A 14,562-nucleotide genomic window follows, 5' to 3' on the forward strand; every position below is an offset into this window, starting at 1 on the left:
GCACCATCCAGCACCTCGACGTCTGCTTTGTTGCAGTTCCCGCCGGAACTCGAGCGACAGAGATAGACGAGATCAAGCTTGCCTGCCTTCTTACAGCCCGATCCACAGTCCCTGCAGAGCTGAGAGCCGTGGAGGCCACCGGAAGCATGGGGCACGCCATCTTGAAAAGACCACGAGACGCTGACCGTGCAGCCCACGAGTGACCCTCAAAGCTGTACACCGGGGTTTGAGAAGCCCCAGTCCTGAGCCACTTTTGCACCGAAGCTCACCCCTCTACACTCGACGAGTGCTGCGTGGGGCCCTTCTGCTTTCTTTGGCTCAACGCGTTGGCCCGGTCAATTGCCAGCTGGCTTGTGGCCCCTGTGCCGACGAAAACCTAAATAAGACTTGTGATTCTGGTTGCTCCAGAATTGCACCCGCTCCTCTGAAAAGGAGCACCCGCTCTGACCCTCCTGGTCCGAGAGAGAAGCAATCTTCCAGTTCCGCATGGATTGCTCTTGCCAAGTGTTGTTTGCTACGATCTTGAAGCAGACAGCGCCGACGGTGAGAGCCTGCGTGGGACAGCCCGTGACCCGCTCCTGCACGTCGCAGATGCCCCAGAGCCCACGCGGCAGCGGAGAGAACCTCCTCGACAACCACCTGATTGCGCCAGACATTGCCTGGTTCCATCCTGGTTCCACCCTGGTCACTGCTGAGTGACCCAGACTCTGTCCCTTCTGCTTTCAGGTACTTTACGACTCTGATCCACTCTTGGATCACACCGGACACTTCTCCTTCACATCGCCTGCAGCATCTTCAGCTTCAAGCACCAACAGCCTGCGTGACGAAACCCGACGCCACTTCGACCCTATGCACCCGCTTCCTGTGGGTGAGGTAACTCAGCAACGCCGGTGTTCCCACACTGGTACACACCTCTAGGGTCTGTGTCTAAAGTTTTGTCCTTCTAGGTTCAGCGGAAGTATCCTTAAACTCTATTTGTGTAACTTTTACGCACCATTGACTTAACATTGGTGCATGCGTGTGCTTTAAGCGCTGCACCCGAATCCCGCTGGCTTTTCCCGACTTCAGCATTGCTAGTCCCGACTGCTCCCAGCGATTCCCTAGGCCCTAGGCCTAACCACTGTTCGATTGGTATCTCTTATACCACTTTCTTAATATATGGTTTGAGTGGCCACCTGCCCTCATCCATAATTGTGCAACTTTCATATGTTATACTGTGCTTTTGATTTAACGCTTGTGCCCCTTTGCTCATAAAGAGTACTGGGGATTATTTTGAGTAATAAATACATATATTTTTATAATATATACTTGTGTGGTGTCCTTTTATTTGATATTACAGGATTGAGATTGGTAAAACAGCTCGCTTAACACGACCTCTTGAGTTTAGCCTTTAAGGCTGCTTAGTCTATGCTACCATTAAGATAGCTTGTCTATGAGGTTGACTTACAACCAGACACCATAAGGGATTGTTTGGACTGATACAAGGTGGTTCCAGAATTGGAAACATCATATGTCAGGCCAACTTCTCACATTGGTGCGCAGCGGTGCGGATTTGAGTTTGCTGTTGTTTTACCATTGCAATCTTTTTATCAAATTGAAAGATCACATTAAGTACCTTAGGTACATATAAACAAAAGCTTAGCATATTTAAGTTCTACTGAACTTAGTAGTTGTAGATTAAAGGGATTAGCACATCCTGACTAAAACTCACTAGCAAGGTACAGTAGGAAAACACTTAGTGTAGGTAAGTGCACCACTTACACCTCACTAGCAGTCATGTCTGACACAGGAAGAGCTTCAGGCTCTGCCCCTGTGACAGTTGACCTTACCAAGGCAACTTCCAGCTATGACAAACTTAGCCATAAAGACTTGAGTGCCTTATGCATTGCAAGAAGGTTAAAAAGGGGTCACAACCCCACCATTCCTTCCCTGATAGCCATCCTGGAAAAGGATGACTTAGATAAGGCGAGTGTAGCTCCCTTAGATGTAGGAGATGGAGTGAACCCCCCCCGTAACAGAATGATACAGTCCTTTGGCATTCCTTTGCTTCAAGAACTTACGGACAGCTGTTGTTTGTCCCTTCTGCCTGTCTGGCTAAACTGCGTGCAGCCTTTATTCTGCTTTCAGCTGTGCACTTTCGAGTGTGCCCTGCATATATGCTTGGGACAGCAACCGGTCCAATTTACAGACATGGAAATATTGGTGGCTCCCCTAAAAACGCATCAACTTAGATGCCCTGCGCGATTGCCATTGTTTAGGAATGCATATTATGAACCTCCCTGGGATGCTAAGCTCTTCTTCTGAGGATGCAAAACTGCCTATCATGCCTTCAGCAGCAGCTTAAGTGGCTGGATGTGAACATATTTGTTCCATGGAACTGGGAAGAGGGGTGCCAACAGAGCAGCCACCTGCGGATGCTGGAAACATCAATGTTTTGTCCACTCCTCAGAACATTTAGGCAGTTTCGAGCAGTGATTTTTTAAATTTGGCTATGTTTTAATTTGCTAAATTGTTTTAGACATAAAGTGATTTTAATTATTATTTTTTCAATTTCCTTTTTTAACATGCAATCTTGCTTTTTATATGCGTTTATTATTTAGGGAGTGCAATACTTTAAGGGGCTAGGTTTTATATTAGAGGTACGTACATTTTTAGTATAAACTTTAGGAAACTTTTTTAGTTGCCTTATGTCCCAGGAGTGGGTGTCATGTGGTCACATTTAAGCCCAGGCAAGAACACCACCATTTTACATGTTCACGTTTAAACTTGGCATCTTTTCTTGGGCGTTGACTAATAGCAGAGGTGATGACTGAAGTTGCTAAACTACCAAGCCAATTCTTCACCAGAAAGGAGACAAGCTACCGGGAAGACCCTTGCTCATTGCACCATCAGGATTCAAGCAAACCGGGCCGAAGACGGCTTTTTCCCGGGAGCTTGTTTCCTTCCCAGTGTAAGAATTGGCTTTTGTAGTTTGGTTTGCCCTGTTCCCATCATGCACTGGGACAGGAACAGACTAATTTGCATACAGCCAGGTTCTGAAACTGGGATGGTGCAGTGAGCTAAAAAACGGTGTTGGATCTAGCCCTGATCTCTTGACTGGGTGAGAGCTATCTGCTTAATTCAGAGACTCTGTCCCTCACCACCCCTTGTTGTAAATATTTTTGTCCACCCTAAGCGTGGAAGGGTATTCTCAGATGTGAGACCCTTGCTCATTGCACCATCAGGATTCAAGCAAACCGGGCCGAAGACGGCTTTTTCCCGGGAGCTTGTTTCCTTCCCAGTGTAAGAATTGGCTTTTGTAGTTTGGTTTGCCCTGTTCCCATCATGCACTGGGACAGGAACAGACTAATTTGCATACAGCCAGGTTCTGAAACTGGGATGGTGCAGTGAGCTAAAAAACGGTGTTGGATCTAGCCCTGATCTCTTGACTGGGTGAGAGCTATCTGCTTAATTCAGAGACTCTGTCCCTCACCACCCCTTGTTGTAAATATTTTTGTCCACCCTAAGCGTGGAAGGGTATGCTCAGATGTGAGACCCTTGCTCATTGCACCATCAGGATTCAAGCAAACCGGGCCGAAGACAGCTTTTTCCCGGGAGCTTGTTTCCTTCCCAGTGTAAGAATTGGCTTTTGTAGTTTGGTTTGCCCTGTTCCCATCATGCACTGGGACAGGAACAGACTAATTTGCATACAGCCAGGTTCTGAAACTGGGATGGTGCAGTGAGCTAAAAAACGGTGTTGGATCTAGCCCTGATCTCTTGACTGGGTGAGAGCTATCTGCTTAATTCAGAGACTCTGTCCCTCACCACCCCTTGTTGTAAATATTTTTTAGTAAATGGCGGTTATATCGACCTCCTGCCGCCCTTGCAAAAATGTACCCCAATCAGTCTTCTCAATGCTTTCGTTGCTTGAATTATCCATCTGCCAACTGGTCACATATCATGCTCTGTTGTCCAAAAATCAATGTGTATTGGGTAGAGGTATTTCTGTATCTGGACAAAGAATGTAATATACAGCTGGAAGTGAACGACAGATTAACTTTTTTTGGCTTTGATCCTGATCTCCCTTTTACCGATTCAGTGACTAGATTTTTATATATAGCTATGGCAATTGCAAGGTCACTGTTATTACAAAAATGGCATTCGGATTCAATTCCGTTAGCCTTGGAGTGAGGTCAGAAGATGAAAAGGGTGAAGAAAAGTGAATACACCTATGCGGCAAGAATTGGGGGACTTAAGAAATGTAATAAAATATGGGGGACTAACTTTGATTAATAGCAGAGGTGATGACTGAAGTTGCTGCAATATTGCGGTGGGTGGAAGGAGATTTTAGATCATTAGATTAGAGTATTGTGTAAATGTTTACTGGGGGTTTGTGGTGTGATGTACTACTTGCTTTTTTGGCTAACTTTTATAGAATGTAAAATAGGTTTAGGACGTGGGGTATATATAGTGACTGTGTATCCGATGTATATTGTCAAAAATAGATTTTTCTCTCAGTTTTTTTGTATGATATGATATTGCAATATGTTAATGTTTATGTCTGACAAACCCCAGCTTCAATTAAAAAATAAAATAAAAAAAAGAAACGCCCTGTTGTGTATTTCTTGTGTATCTCTTGTGTATCTCTTTGGGTATGCATGAGTTACCAAACGAAAAGGTTGTAGATCTGTTACCACGATTTAGCTGGAGTCAGTGTTGTCATGTCATGTCAGTGTTGTCATGTCATGGGGAGTCAGTGTTGTCATGTTCTGAGGTTGCACATTCCAGCTATTACCTTGCCTGGTTAGGGGTAAAGATTGTGCACTGTGAGCTAGAAATACTTAGGCCAACATATCCAGATGGTGTGCTGTAGTGTACTTCCTATATTCCCAATAGGCTCTGCGCACTGGAATAATATACATTATAGATTTGACATAGGACATCAGTCGTATCAAGTATATTAAACTTAATTGTGTGTGTGCCAGCTAACTCAGAGGTCACTAGAAACTTTCTCGAATAAACAAGAAGGGATTAGTCCGACAACTGCATAAACATGACAACTTTGTTTCCCCTAGAACCGGAATAATATCTTCAGAGTTGTGGAAACAACAGATAACTATTTCACTCAGTCAATCGTGCATGCTTAGTTTCTACAGAGTTGCATAGAAATAGAGAGACGGGCGTTTCAATAAAAGGGTTTACTGAACAGTCTTATTTCTCATGCAAGAAATATGAACTGCTACAATCGTTAGACAGAATGCGAAATATAATGCGTACAGCGTAAACAGTAATATAAAATAATACTGTAATAGCATTGTCTGTTGCTATGACCTATCTAAAAATACATACATAAATAACACAGGCTAAAATACTCTGGTGCTTCTAAAATACGCCTACCCCAGTGTACCTAACCTAGGTCTAGTACGAGGGAAGTAGTAGGTGCTGTTTTAGCTATAGTTTAGTTTTGCCAAGAATTGCCAAAGGTTTCTCTAGGTTCTAATCAGCTCCATACCTAAGAATGAGAGAGGTTGGTATCTCCTTCCCTGGACTCGATCTCCCAACACCCCGCAAGGGGAGTCAGAAACACTGGAACTGGATTCTCGGCAGAAGGGTGAAAGCGTCTACTCAGTGTGTCACCGGGAAGGTGGTTTCCTTCGGTACTTGCTGTGGCGAGCTGCGTCGTGCAAGTAAGTAGTCGAACTGCACCGAACCACACCGTGCTTTGCCATAGCAAATGAAGGTATATCTGTACCTTGAAGGTGTTTAAGAATGCCAGTATTGACCTAAAGCCGGGCATATGAACATCATGAATGAAACCCTAAGGAATAGATGTTCATGCATAATAAATGAGTTCTTGGAGAAATCAATATCCAAGCAAGGGGAAGTCCCTAACGGCTTAAGAGTCTGGTTTTCCAAGAACTTGTTGGGACGTAGATGAACGAATGGAAGTAGCCATGTCTGTATTTGGGTAGCATGGACTATGCTTAAATAGGGGCTGAATATCTATGCCTATATAAGGGCAATGTGAAATGTCCCTATATAAGGGCATGAATCGGGAAATGCATACGGAATCTATATCGACATACAACATTGCGTAGAATGCGTCTTGTACAGTTTTGACGTTGATGTTGTCCAAAAAACGCACAATTTTCCTAAGAAAGTATAAGCTGTACGACAGTGTATCTAAGAAGGGTACATTTAGGAATAAGGACATACCAAACCAGCATTAGTTATCTGGTTCTTTGTCACAGATGTTAATGGAAGAACTTTGCATTATTAAGGCCAGAAACGACCCCATATTAGGGAATGACCTGGAGAAATGGGAAGAGATGCGTCAGGTTTAAGTGCACAGACTGAAATTGGGGGTTCTGACTGAGGGACCCTGGTTTGTTTAATTGAATATTATTCATAAAAAAGACAGACTCGTTTTTTTCCAGTGAGACACCTTACAGTCTTTGGATATCCAATTAATTTACATATGTGATTGTAAAAACAAATACACTTTTTGAAAAGAAAAAAATGGTTATGTTAATGGATGTTGTCTGCTTTGAAAACTTGAATAAAAAGCTGGATACAAATTGGAATAAAATTAATTCTAAGGCAAACTGACAAACATGGTCATCAGTTTTATTTCTCTCAATGCGAGTCATACACAACTTATTATTACAGCATATGGATTGTTTGTACTTGCCTTCCAGCATTAACATAATCTTTTCTGTGCTCCAAAAGGAAATCTTTCAATTTTCCAATGTTACATATCTAGATTGGGAAAAAAGATTCCATTAAACGTTTAGAATACTGCTGCAATTGTATGCGGTCAAGAAACACATTCACCTTTCACTTTGAAGTAAACTTCTACAAGGTAAGTGTTGGAAAACGAGGCAGCATCTGTGAGGCCTGCACGAATAACATGTCACATTTGTCCTTCACTGGGAACCAAACACCCTAGGACAGCGCCTGACTCTCAGAGGGTAGTGTTGCAGAGCAGTCCAAGGCTTACTCAAGGGAGGTGGTGTGGGCTAGTAATCGCCATTACAGCTGCGCAGAAATAACACTCAATAATTGATTGTCCAGTCTGTACTTCGCTTTATAAAAGTAAGGGTACATTTATTAAACACACACACTACTCAATACTATGCACCAATTTACAAATATACATCAGCTGTTAGAATTACTTTGTGACATTGCATAACACCTCCTTTCCCCTCCCTCAGGAGGGGTGGGGTCTAGTACCACCACTTTCATGTATGCACATCATCTTGCCCCAATGCAGTTAGTTGAACATAACCTGGAGCGAGGGCCCTGCGCACTGGCACCATCCCAGTGGCGACCCACCCCATTATCTCAACAAGCAATTAAAATATGTAACCCTGCCTTAGTGACACATAACCCTGACTGAGCATTTCCTACTGACCATGAAGTATACCGCTACATCTTAAGGGCTAGCAGTCTGGGTTCTTCACCTAAGCGTATCAGCAAGAATACATGTTTAAGCATCACTTTAGATTGACAGTACTCATCACATTTGTGAATCATTAGAATACATTGCAATTACAGCCCCTAAAGGCATCACAGATGAAATCACAGCGTTATGCATATACAGCCAGACACCCTAGCAGGAATGTCTGACAACATAACCCTACTTTGCTTTTGACATCACCTTACACAGGTACTTCACATTACACATGTGACCTTCAGTCCCTCTAAAAGAAATAACCATAGTAAATGCATTTCTGGTGCAATTACACCTCTTCACCTCCAGGGAATGCCCTTCTCCAGATGGAAGTGTTCACATTACCGGCAAACAGGCACCGGAGACACCGGAGACACTCCACGGGGCACGCCGAGCAAGAACCAAGTAGGTTAATCGGTCTGATGAACAGAAGCGACAAGAGAACGGAATCCTGTCCACTTGGTAACGCTGGTGCCTATGAAGCGAGAGTTTCGCTTTCAAGCGTTTTTTCAAAAGTGAAAAACGCACCTTTTTGCACGAGATCCCTATTTACGATCTCTAAATTGAACTAGGGCAGGACGCTCCTTAGCGTGGGCGGACCACCCAGTTCAAATCACCTACGGTCCTGACGAAAACCCTTGAATCCATGTTTGGGTTGAAACATGTAGACCTTTTTAAACAATAGTTTTGTACATTCACATTCACATAGCACACTTTCGCTATTTTTATATATTTTAACACGACTTTTTGACACCAAAGCCTTCCTAATTGGGCAAAGGTGCCACACTTTATTTTTACTAAGGGTTCAAGCGCTCAAGAATAAATACTTGAAGTGAGTAGTGTTGGCCCTTTTTAATACACAATTTTGATAGTCTTGTACACATAAAAACGAAACCAGCTCCACTGTAATCAGGTGTCGCAGCACACCCTGTAGGCACTCGGCCTATGGGGTGGGACCCCGATGATGAAGCATGTCACCAACTAGGTTGGTGAGTGAGGGGTCTTCTATAAGGATATGCTCTATCCAGTAACAGGTTGGGGCAAAATGTGCTAACCAGAGCACTAGTGCTCATTGTAAGAGAGTTACCTTTCTCTCTACCCACGAGGGTTTACTCCTTTATTGTTTTTTCAGATTAATTGGGGGACCAGGAGTTCCCACCTCACATAGTGCCTAGCATTATTATTTTCCCTCTCTATCTCCATTGTTGTGAAAACCCTGCCTTAGTGACACATAACCCTGACTGAGCATTTCCTACTGACCATGAAGTATACCGCTACATCTTAAGGGCTAGCAGTCTGGGTTCTTCACCTAAGCGTATCAGCAAGAATACATGTTTAAGCATCACTTTAGATTGACAGTACTCATCACATTTGTGAATCATTAGAATACATTGCAATTACAGCCCCTAAAGGCATCACAGATGAAATCACAGCGTTATGCATATACAGCCAGACACCCTAGCAGGAATGTCTGACAACATAACCCTACTTTGCTTTTGACATCACCTTACACAGGTACTTCACATTACACATGTGACCTTCAGTCCCTCTAAAAGAAATAACCATAGTAAATGCATTTCTGGTGCAATTACACCTCTTCACCTCCAGGGAATGCCCTTCTCCAGACATCCCCCACTCCACCCTTCATCCCATGGTGCACTTCTCAATCCTCCTCCAGCTGTAGAACACAAGTTCCAGCCCAAGAGGAGTTAAAATGCCGCCTTTACTTCTGTTGGGGGGCAGACCCGGGTCCCGACCGCCCCCGGGACCTGACCCACCCCGGGCCCATTTAAGACCAGCAGCTGAGCCCCACGCGCTTCATCGTCTGTCTTCTTGGAGGTCAATGGTCGCCTACCTTTTGGGGAGCATATCTCAGGGTACCGATCTGCGCCAATTTTCGCCTCCTCTTGCCAGCCACTGGGAGCACTCTCCTTCTCTCTAGGGGTCTTCCAGAGGGTGGATTCTGCAGGGGGCGGTCTTTACTGGCTCCCTGCGCCAGCCTTTCGCCTGGCTCTCCTCCTTGGCCTCTCTCCTCCCTGCACAGAGGCCCCTTCTTCTGCGCACTGGTCCTGGACTCTTCTCCTGGCGCTGTTCAGGATCCTGGAGGCAGTCAGGGGGTTCCGCCTTCAACCTGCCCATTGCGCCAGGCTCCAGCACCTTATGCCTCAGCAGACCACATCCAAGAGAGCTTCTCTTCCTGTGCAAACAGTTTTTAAAGTTTGGGGATGGCGCTGGCAGGAAGTGTCTGTTGGCCCTATCACACAGCGACACATCACTTCCCTGCCCCGGCTCCCTCCTTCCTGCCTAGGCCTCTGGGTTGGTTCAAGATGGAGTCGTCCAGGGTCTCTGGCCACATGGTCTCTGAAAAAGCCCCTTCCCCCCCAGGGCTGCCTTCTCCCTGGTGCAGCCTGGAGCATGGCACCCAATGATAGCTGCTGATGGATGAGCCTGTAGCTCCACCCATCTTCTCTTCCTGGGGGAGAAGGCCTTAGCTCGTGGAAGAAAGGTTATCAATCCAGCCTGCCGAGGTCAGCCCTCAGCCAGGCCCTGGGTATGGCTGACTCAGAGAAATATGACATTTCTGGAGGACCCAAAAGTAGTAAAAATAGAACTTTGGACTCTGCAGAATACTTCTTCTCACACCTGTTACAGTGGACTTTAGTGCATGTCTGGAATCTGTAGGCCTTAGGAAAGTTAATCTAGCCCATGGGCTCCACATCCCCATAAGGGAATAATGAAGTGAAAAATAGTAAAACACACTGACTTTCTCTGGCATGTTTCTTCCCAGTGTATAAAGCCTATTCCATGTCACCACCCCATTCTGCATAAGTCCTGCCACACCAGTCTATCTGCACCTGCTCTTTGGCTGCGCACACTAGGAATCTCCCCTGCGCAGCCCCTACACGTATGCACACGCATGTACACAGGTGTCTGCATGTAACCAGCCCGGTGCTCCTTACTCCAGCTGCTGCACAGTGGCCTGGTCAAGCCAGGGGGACACCAGCAAAATCCCCATGCAGTCACTTTCATTCTGAGTTCACTGTGGGCGAGTCCCAACTTATGAGGCTCCCCCACAGTAAAAGCTCAACAATTAGGTGCTCAAAAAACGAAAAACCCGGCCAGCCAATAGTGTCAGAACCACCTTCTAACAGTAAGATGACATCAATATATAACTCTGGACCAAAAGGACGGAAAGTTATTACAGCGAATGAGTGTAAATATCAGAAAAATAGCCAGCATGTTGTTTATCTACCGTTCCGTCTAAAGTTTACATTTCTACTCAATCACAGTACTCACAGGTGCTGGAGCCATAACCAAGGCCCTCCATCCCATTTGGCACATGCCATGCTTTTGTTGAGCGAACATTCCACAGCTGACTCCAACTGACTGGAACCTATGGTGGTGGAGAGATGAAATAAAGACTTCTCTTGTACTTACCCAGCGTTCTCACTTTGTAACAGTGGCGACGATTTATCATGTGGGGATGGTTCACCACCACCCCCAACTTCTTCTCTAGTGACAGCCCTACTACTGTACATCAAAACAGTTGTTTTTCACTCATACTTTGGTCGACCAGCACGTGAGTAATATATTGGTCTCCTAGCTTCTGAAGGCGTGCATCCTCAAGCTTCTAACTTCTGTGTGGGGTCTGCACTCTTGCCGCCTACTGTATCCGACTAACTTCCTGAGCAAAAAGGGACATCACCCAATACCTGATGGTGGGGGCCACTTGCCATCTGTCAATCTTTCATATTATTGTATCTTTTGCTAGCTTTAATGTAACTAAGACATGCAACATGGCGTGAGAATATGCCCAATACCTTTCTAAATGTTTTGCTTTCTTATAAAAATTTCCCTGAAGTGACGCAAATCCTGTTCAAAAGATGTTCAATTTCATTATGATTCATGGTCAAACATAACGTAGTGTGCGTGTCAGTTCTTTGTCCCTAAATATTTCCGAGAATTGATCAAAGTGCGTCATGCGGTCAAAGCACCTGATAATGTTGTGATTTTGTGGTCAATGGTTCATCATTGAAAAAGTATAAATGATCTGCCCACAGCCAATTTGTCGAACTACCTCGCTGAAACGAAATGTGTGGTACCCCTCAGCCATCTATCTAGGATCCTTGGCTGAGGCTATAGTGCTTAATGCATTTTAAAAGGGCTTTCTTTTTTCTCTGCATTTTCATTGATCTAAAATATATTTACATTGCATGAGTTTGTTCTTCACTCCAGAAATCTGTCTTTAAATGCCAAGTCTTTGCTAAGACTTCCAGGTTCATTATTCAATTTTAAAGTGTTTCTTTTTCACTTCATGTTGGAAGTGGTTTCCTGGCAATAAAGTGCAAACAAGCCTGATTCAACTTCTGTTGTTTACACATGTATTTTTTCATATTTGTAGAAGCACCCCCACAAATTAAGCTGCCCTAGTCCAGTACCCTGGGACCACAAAATATCTCCCTGTAACATGGGCTCAACCTGCATTTTCCGTGTGTGTCTATTCATCGTTGCAACTGCTGCATAATTCTTCTTAGTAATTACCAGCTTTATTTTATTCCTCAGACTGTTGACATTTTCATAGACTCAGATCCAATAACCTTTTTAATTTGACTGCTCTTCAGTTTCCTTCCCTTTGTATTGCTCAGTTTTGCATATGATGTGTACACTCCTTCCCCTGGTCAAGATTTGCTTGGTACTCATTAGGTATTTTTAGGCCTGCATTATAAGTTCCTCATTAAGCTGTTTGCTCTTATTACTATATTGCTCATGGTTAGACTTGGCATCTTTTGGCATGTTTCCCCTGAGTTTTTGCTTTCTGACCTCCCTGTTTTGACTCTGTTTGTGCTGGCTTAGTGTTTCAGCGCACTTTTCTCACTGCTGATCAGGGGTAAAGTGCAAATGCTCCTGAGGTACAATATGTTATAGATTGGCGTTTCCATGATTGGGCTATTTGATTTATGTCAGTCCCTAGTAAAGTGCACTGCGTGTGCCAGGGCCTGTAGATCAAATGCTGTTGGTGGGCTGCAGCACTGGATTGTGCCACCCACCCAAACAGCCAGTAAATGTGACTCTGGCCTGCCATTGCAGAGCCTGTGCGCAGTCTTGAACTGCCAGGTCGACTTGGCAAGTGCACCCACTTGCCAGGCCCTAAACTTCCCTTTTCTTACATGTCAGCCACCCCTAAGGTAGGCCCAAGGTACCCCTGTGGGCAGGGTGCAGTGTCTTTGAAAGCCATGCACTGGTGTGTGTGGCATGTGCAGATAGTGAATTACTGCTAATTTCGTTTTTAGGTCTCGTGACGTTAATCGCGCGAAAACGCGGTCTCGCCAGAGACCTATTGTGACGGACGCAGCTTTTCAGGAGACAAGAGCTGGCCACACGCATGGGATAGGAGCAAGGATCGGAGCGGGCCACGCGCGCGCTGTGGCCATCTCCTGTCTCCTGGGAAGCGCAAACATACACCGGCACACCCCCCCTGCTTACGCATGCGCACACAGAGACACACACACAAGCGCACATACATACATACAGACACCCCCGCCATCGCACACATACACACACACACACACACACACACACGCGCACACACAAGAGCACCAAGACCCCCCCACCCACCCAGCCGCTCCCCTACAACTAAGGCCCACTTACCGCCACTCCGGACATCTGCATAATAATTAAACAACAGGGGGTGGTGATGGACAGAGTTTCTGAATTAAGCAGAATACTCTCACCCAGTCAAGAGATCAGGGCTTAGTCCAACACCGTTTTTTAGCTCACTGCACCATCCCAGCTCAGAACCTGGCTATATGCAAATTAGTCTGTCCCTGGCCCAGTGTATCATGGGAACAGGGCAAACCAAACTACCAAGCCAATTCTTTCACTGGGAAGGAAACCAGCTACCGGGGACCGGTTTCTGGCATTTCAGCCGTACAACGGACATCTGCAGCCTCTGCGGGGCTCTCCCTCGGGCATGGGATGCCTGCGTCACCACCGCTCCTCTGGCCAGGCCCTCCTTGGGCGCGGGCTTCACAAGACGGAAGTCCCGCCCCAAGATAGGTTTCGTTTTTGTTAGTGCACGCGCATGTCTTGTTAATCCATGCCCCGAGAGTTCCTTTCACGGACACGCCTTACCGCTCTCTCTGTGGTGACTAGCGCTGCTCCATCTCTAATCTACCTGACACCAGCCAGCTCTGGTGTGACTCGGGCCTAGGAGACAAGTCTACATGCACTGAAACACTTTATTTTAAATCCACCGGCGCTGGGCCCCAACCATCCGCTTTACAACTTTGAACGTGTTAGTCTGTAACGCAACCGATTCTTGTATAAAGCGCTCTGATATCTTCGGGTCGAGTTCGTGGTGTTTTAAAAAAAAAAAAATCCAAAAATGGAGTGAAATGTATCATCATCAGGGAATATCCTTCTCGTCTTCCTAGCGGCCCCTCTGGTCTCGCTATTGTGGCAGAGGCTGAGATAAGAGTTTCAATGGCTGCCACAAAGTACCTGTTGAGGCCTTCACAACCATCACTAAAAGCTCTTCTCTGGACACTCTCCTGCGCATCGATGCAGGGCAGACCCGGAGTTGGTGGGCTTTCGAAAAACAGAAAAATAGTCTGAAGCGGATGCCCGCATTTTCACGAGTGTCTCTGGGTGCCCGTGGAAAGGTGCATTTAGTTTGGCATAGGAAGGTTATGTGATTTGCCCAGAATCACAGGACGTTGCAGCCTCGCTGCCGAGATTCGAACTCGGCTTCCTAACTTCAAGGTCAACCGGCCTGGCAGCGGGCCACATCACCTCCCCTCACCCTCGCTTCTCCACGGCCTATTTGCTTGCTGTTGCCACTATTCCGTAAGTTACTGATTAATGCGTCCAGATAGCTTCTGGCTTGCTTGTTCTTTCGTTCTTTGCCTCCACGTCCCCCATGATAGAGATATCACACATTTACACCCATGACACACGTGCACACCTTTTACCACGGCCCTGGCCCCGTCTGGGACGTATCTATAAATAGGGCAGAAAGGGAGATTTATAGCAAGAAGCCTGTGGGAAGAGGGGGAGTGACTAGGAACCATTTCTGGTTTTTACTTTGTTTAAACAGTCGACTGTTTTTAAGTGTGACTTTTGAGTGCGTT

General features: G+C 45.7%; 1 protein-coding gene across 3 annotated transcripts in view; it reads right to left on the bottom strand.

The window, feature by feature from the left end:
- STX18 (syntaxin 18) overlaps nucleotides 1-14,562 on the bottom strand; it is a 705,236-nt gene that overhangs the window by 621,710 nt on the left and 68,964 nt on the right. For 2 of the 3 annotated variants that reach the window (XM_086964282.1, XM_086964300.1), the window contains exon 2: nucleotides 6,671-6,738. The exons of the other annotated variant lie outside the window; for it this stretch is intronic. In XM_086964282.1, coding sequence (XP_086820408.1) covers nucleotides 6,671-6,738 — 68 coding nt within the window. The remainder of the gene's footprint in view (nucleotides 1-6,670; nucleotides 6,739-14,562) is intronic. 3 annotated transcript variants of the gene reach the window in all.

Source organism: Lissotriton vulgaris, chromosome 1_1 (genome assembly GCF_964263255.1).
Source record: "Lissotriton vulgaris chromosome 1_1, aLisVul1.2, whole genome shotgun sequence".
In the NCBI taxonomy this organism is placed as follows: Eukaryota; Metazoa; Chordata; class Amphibia; order Caudata; family Salamandridae; genus Lissotriton; species Lissotriton vulgaris.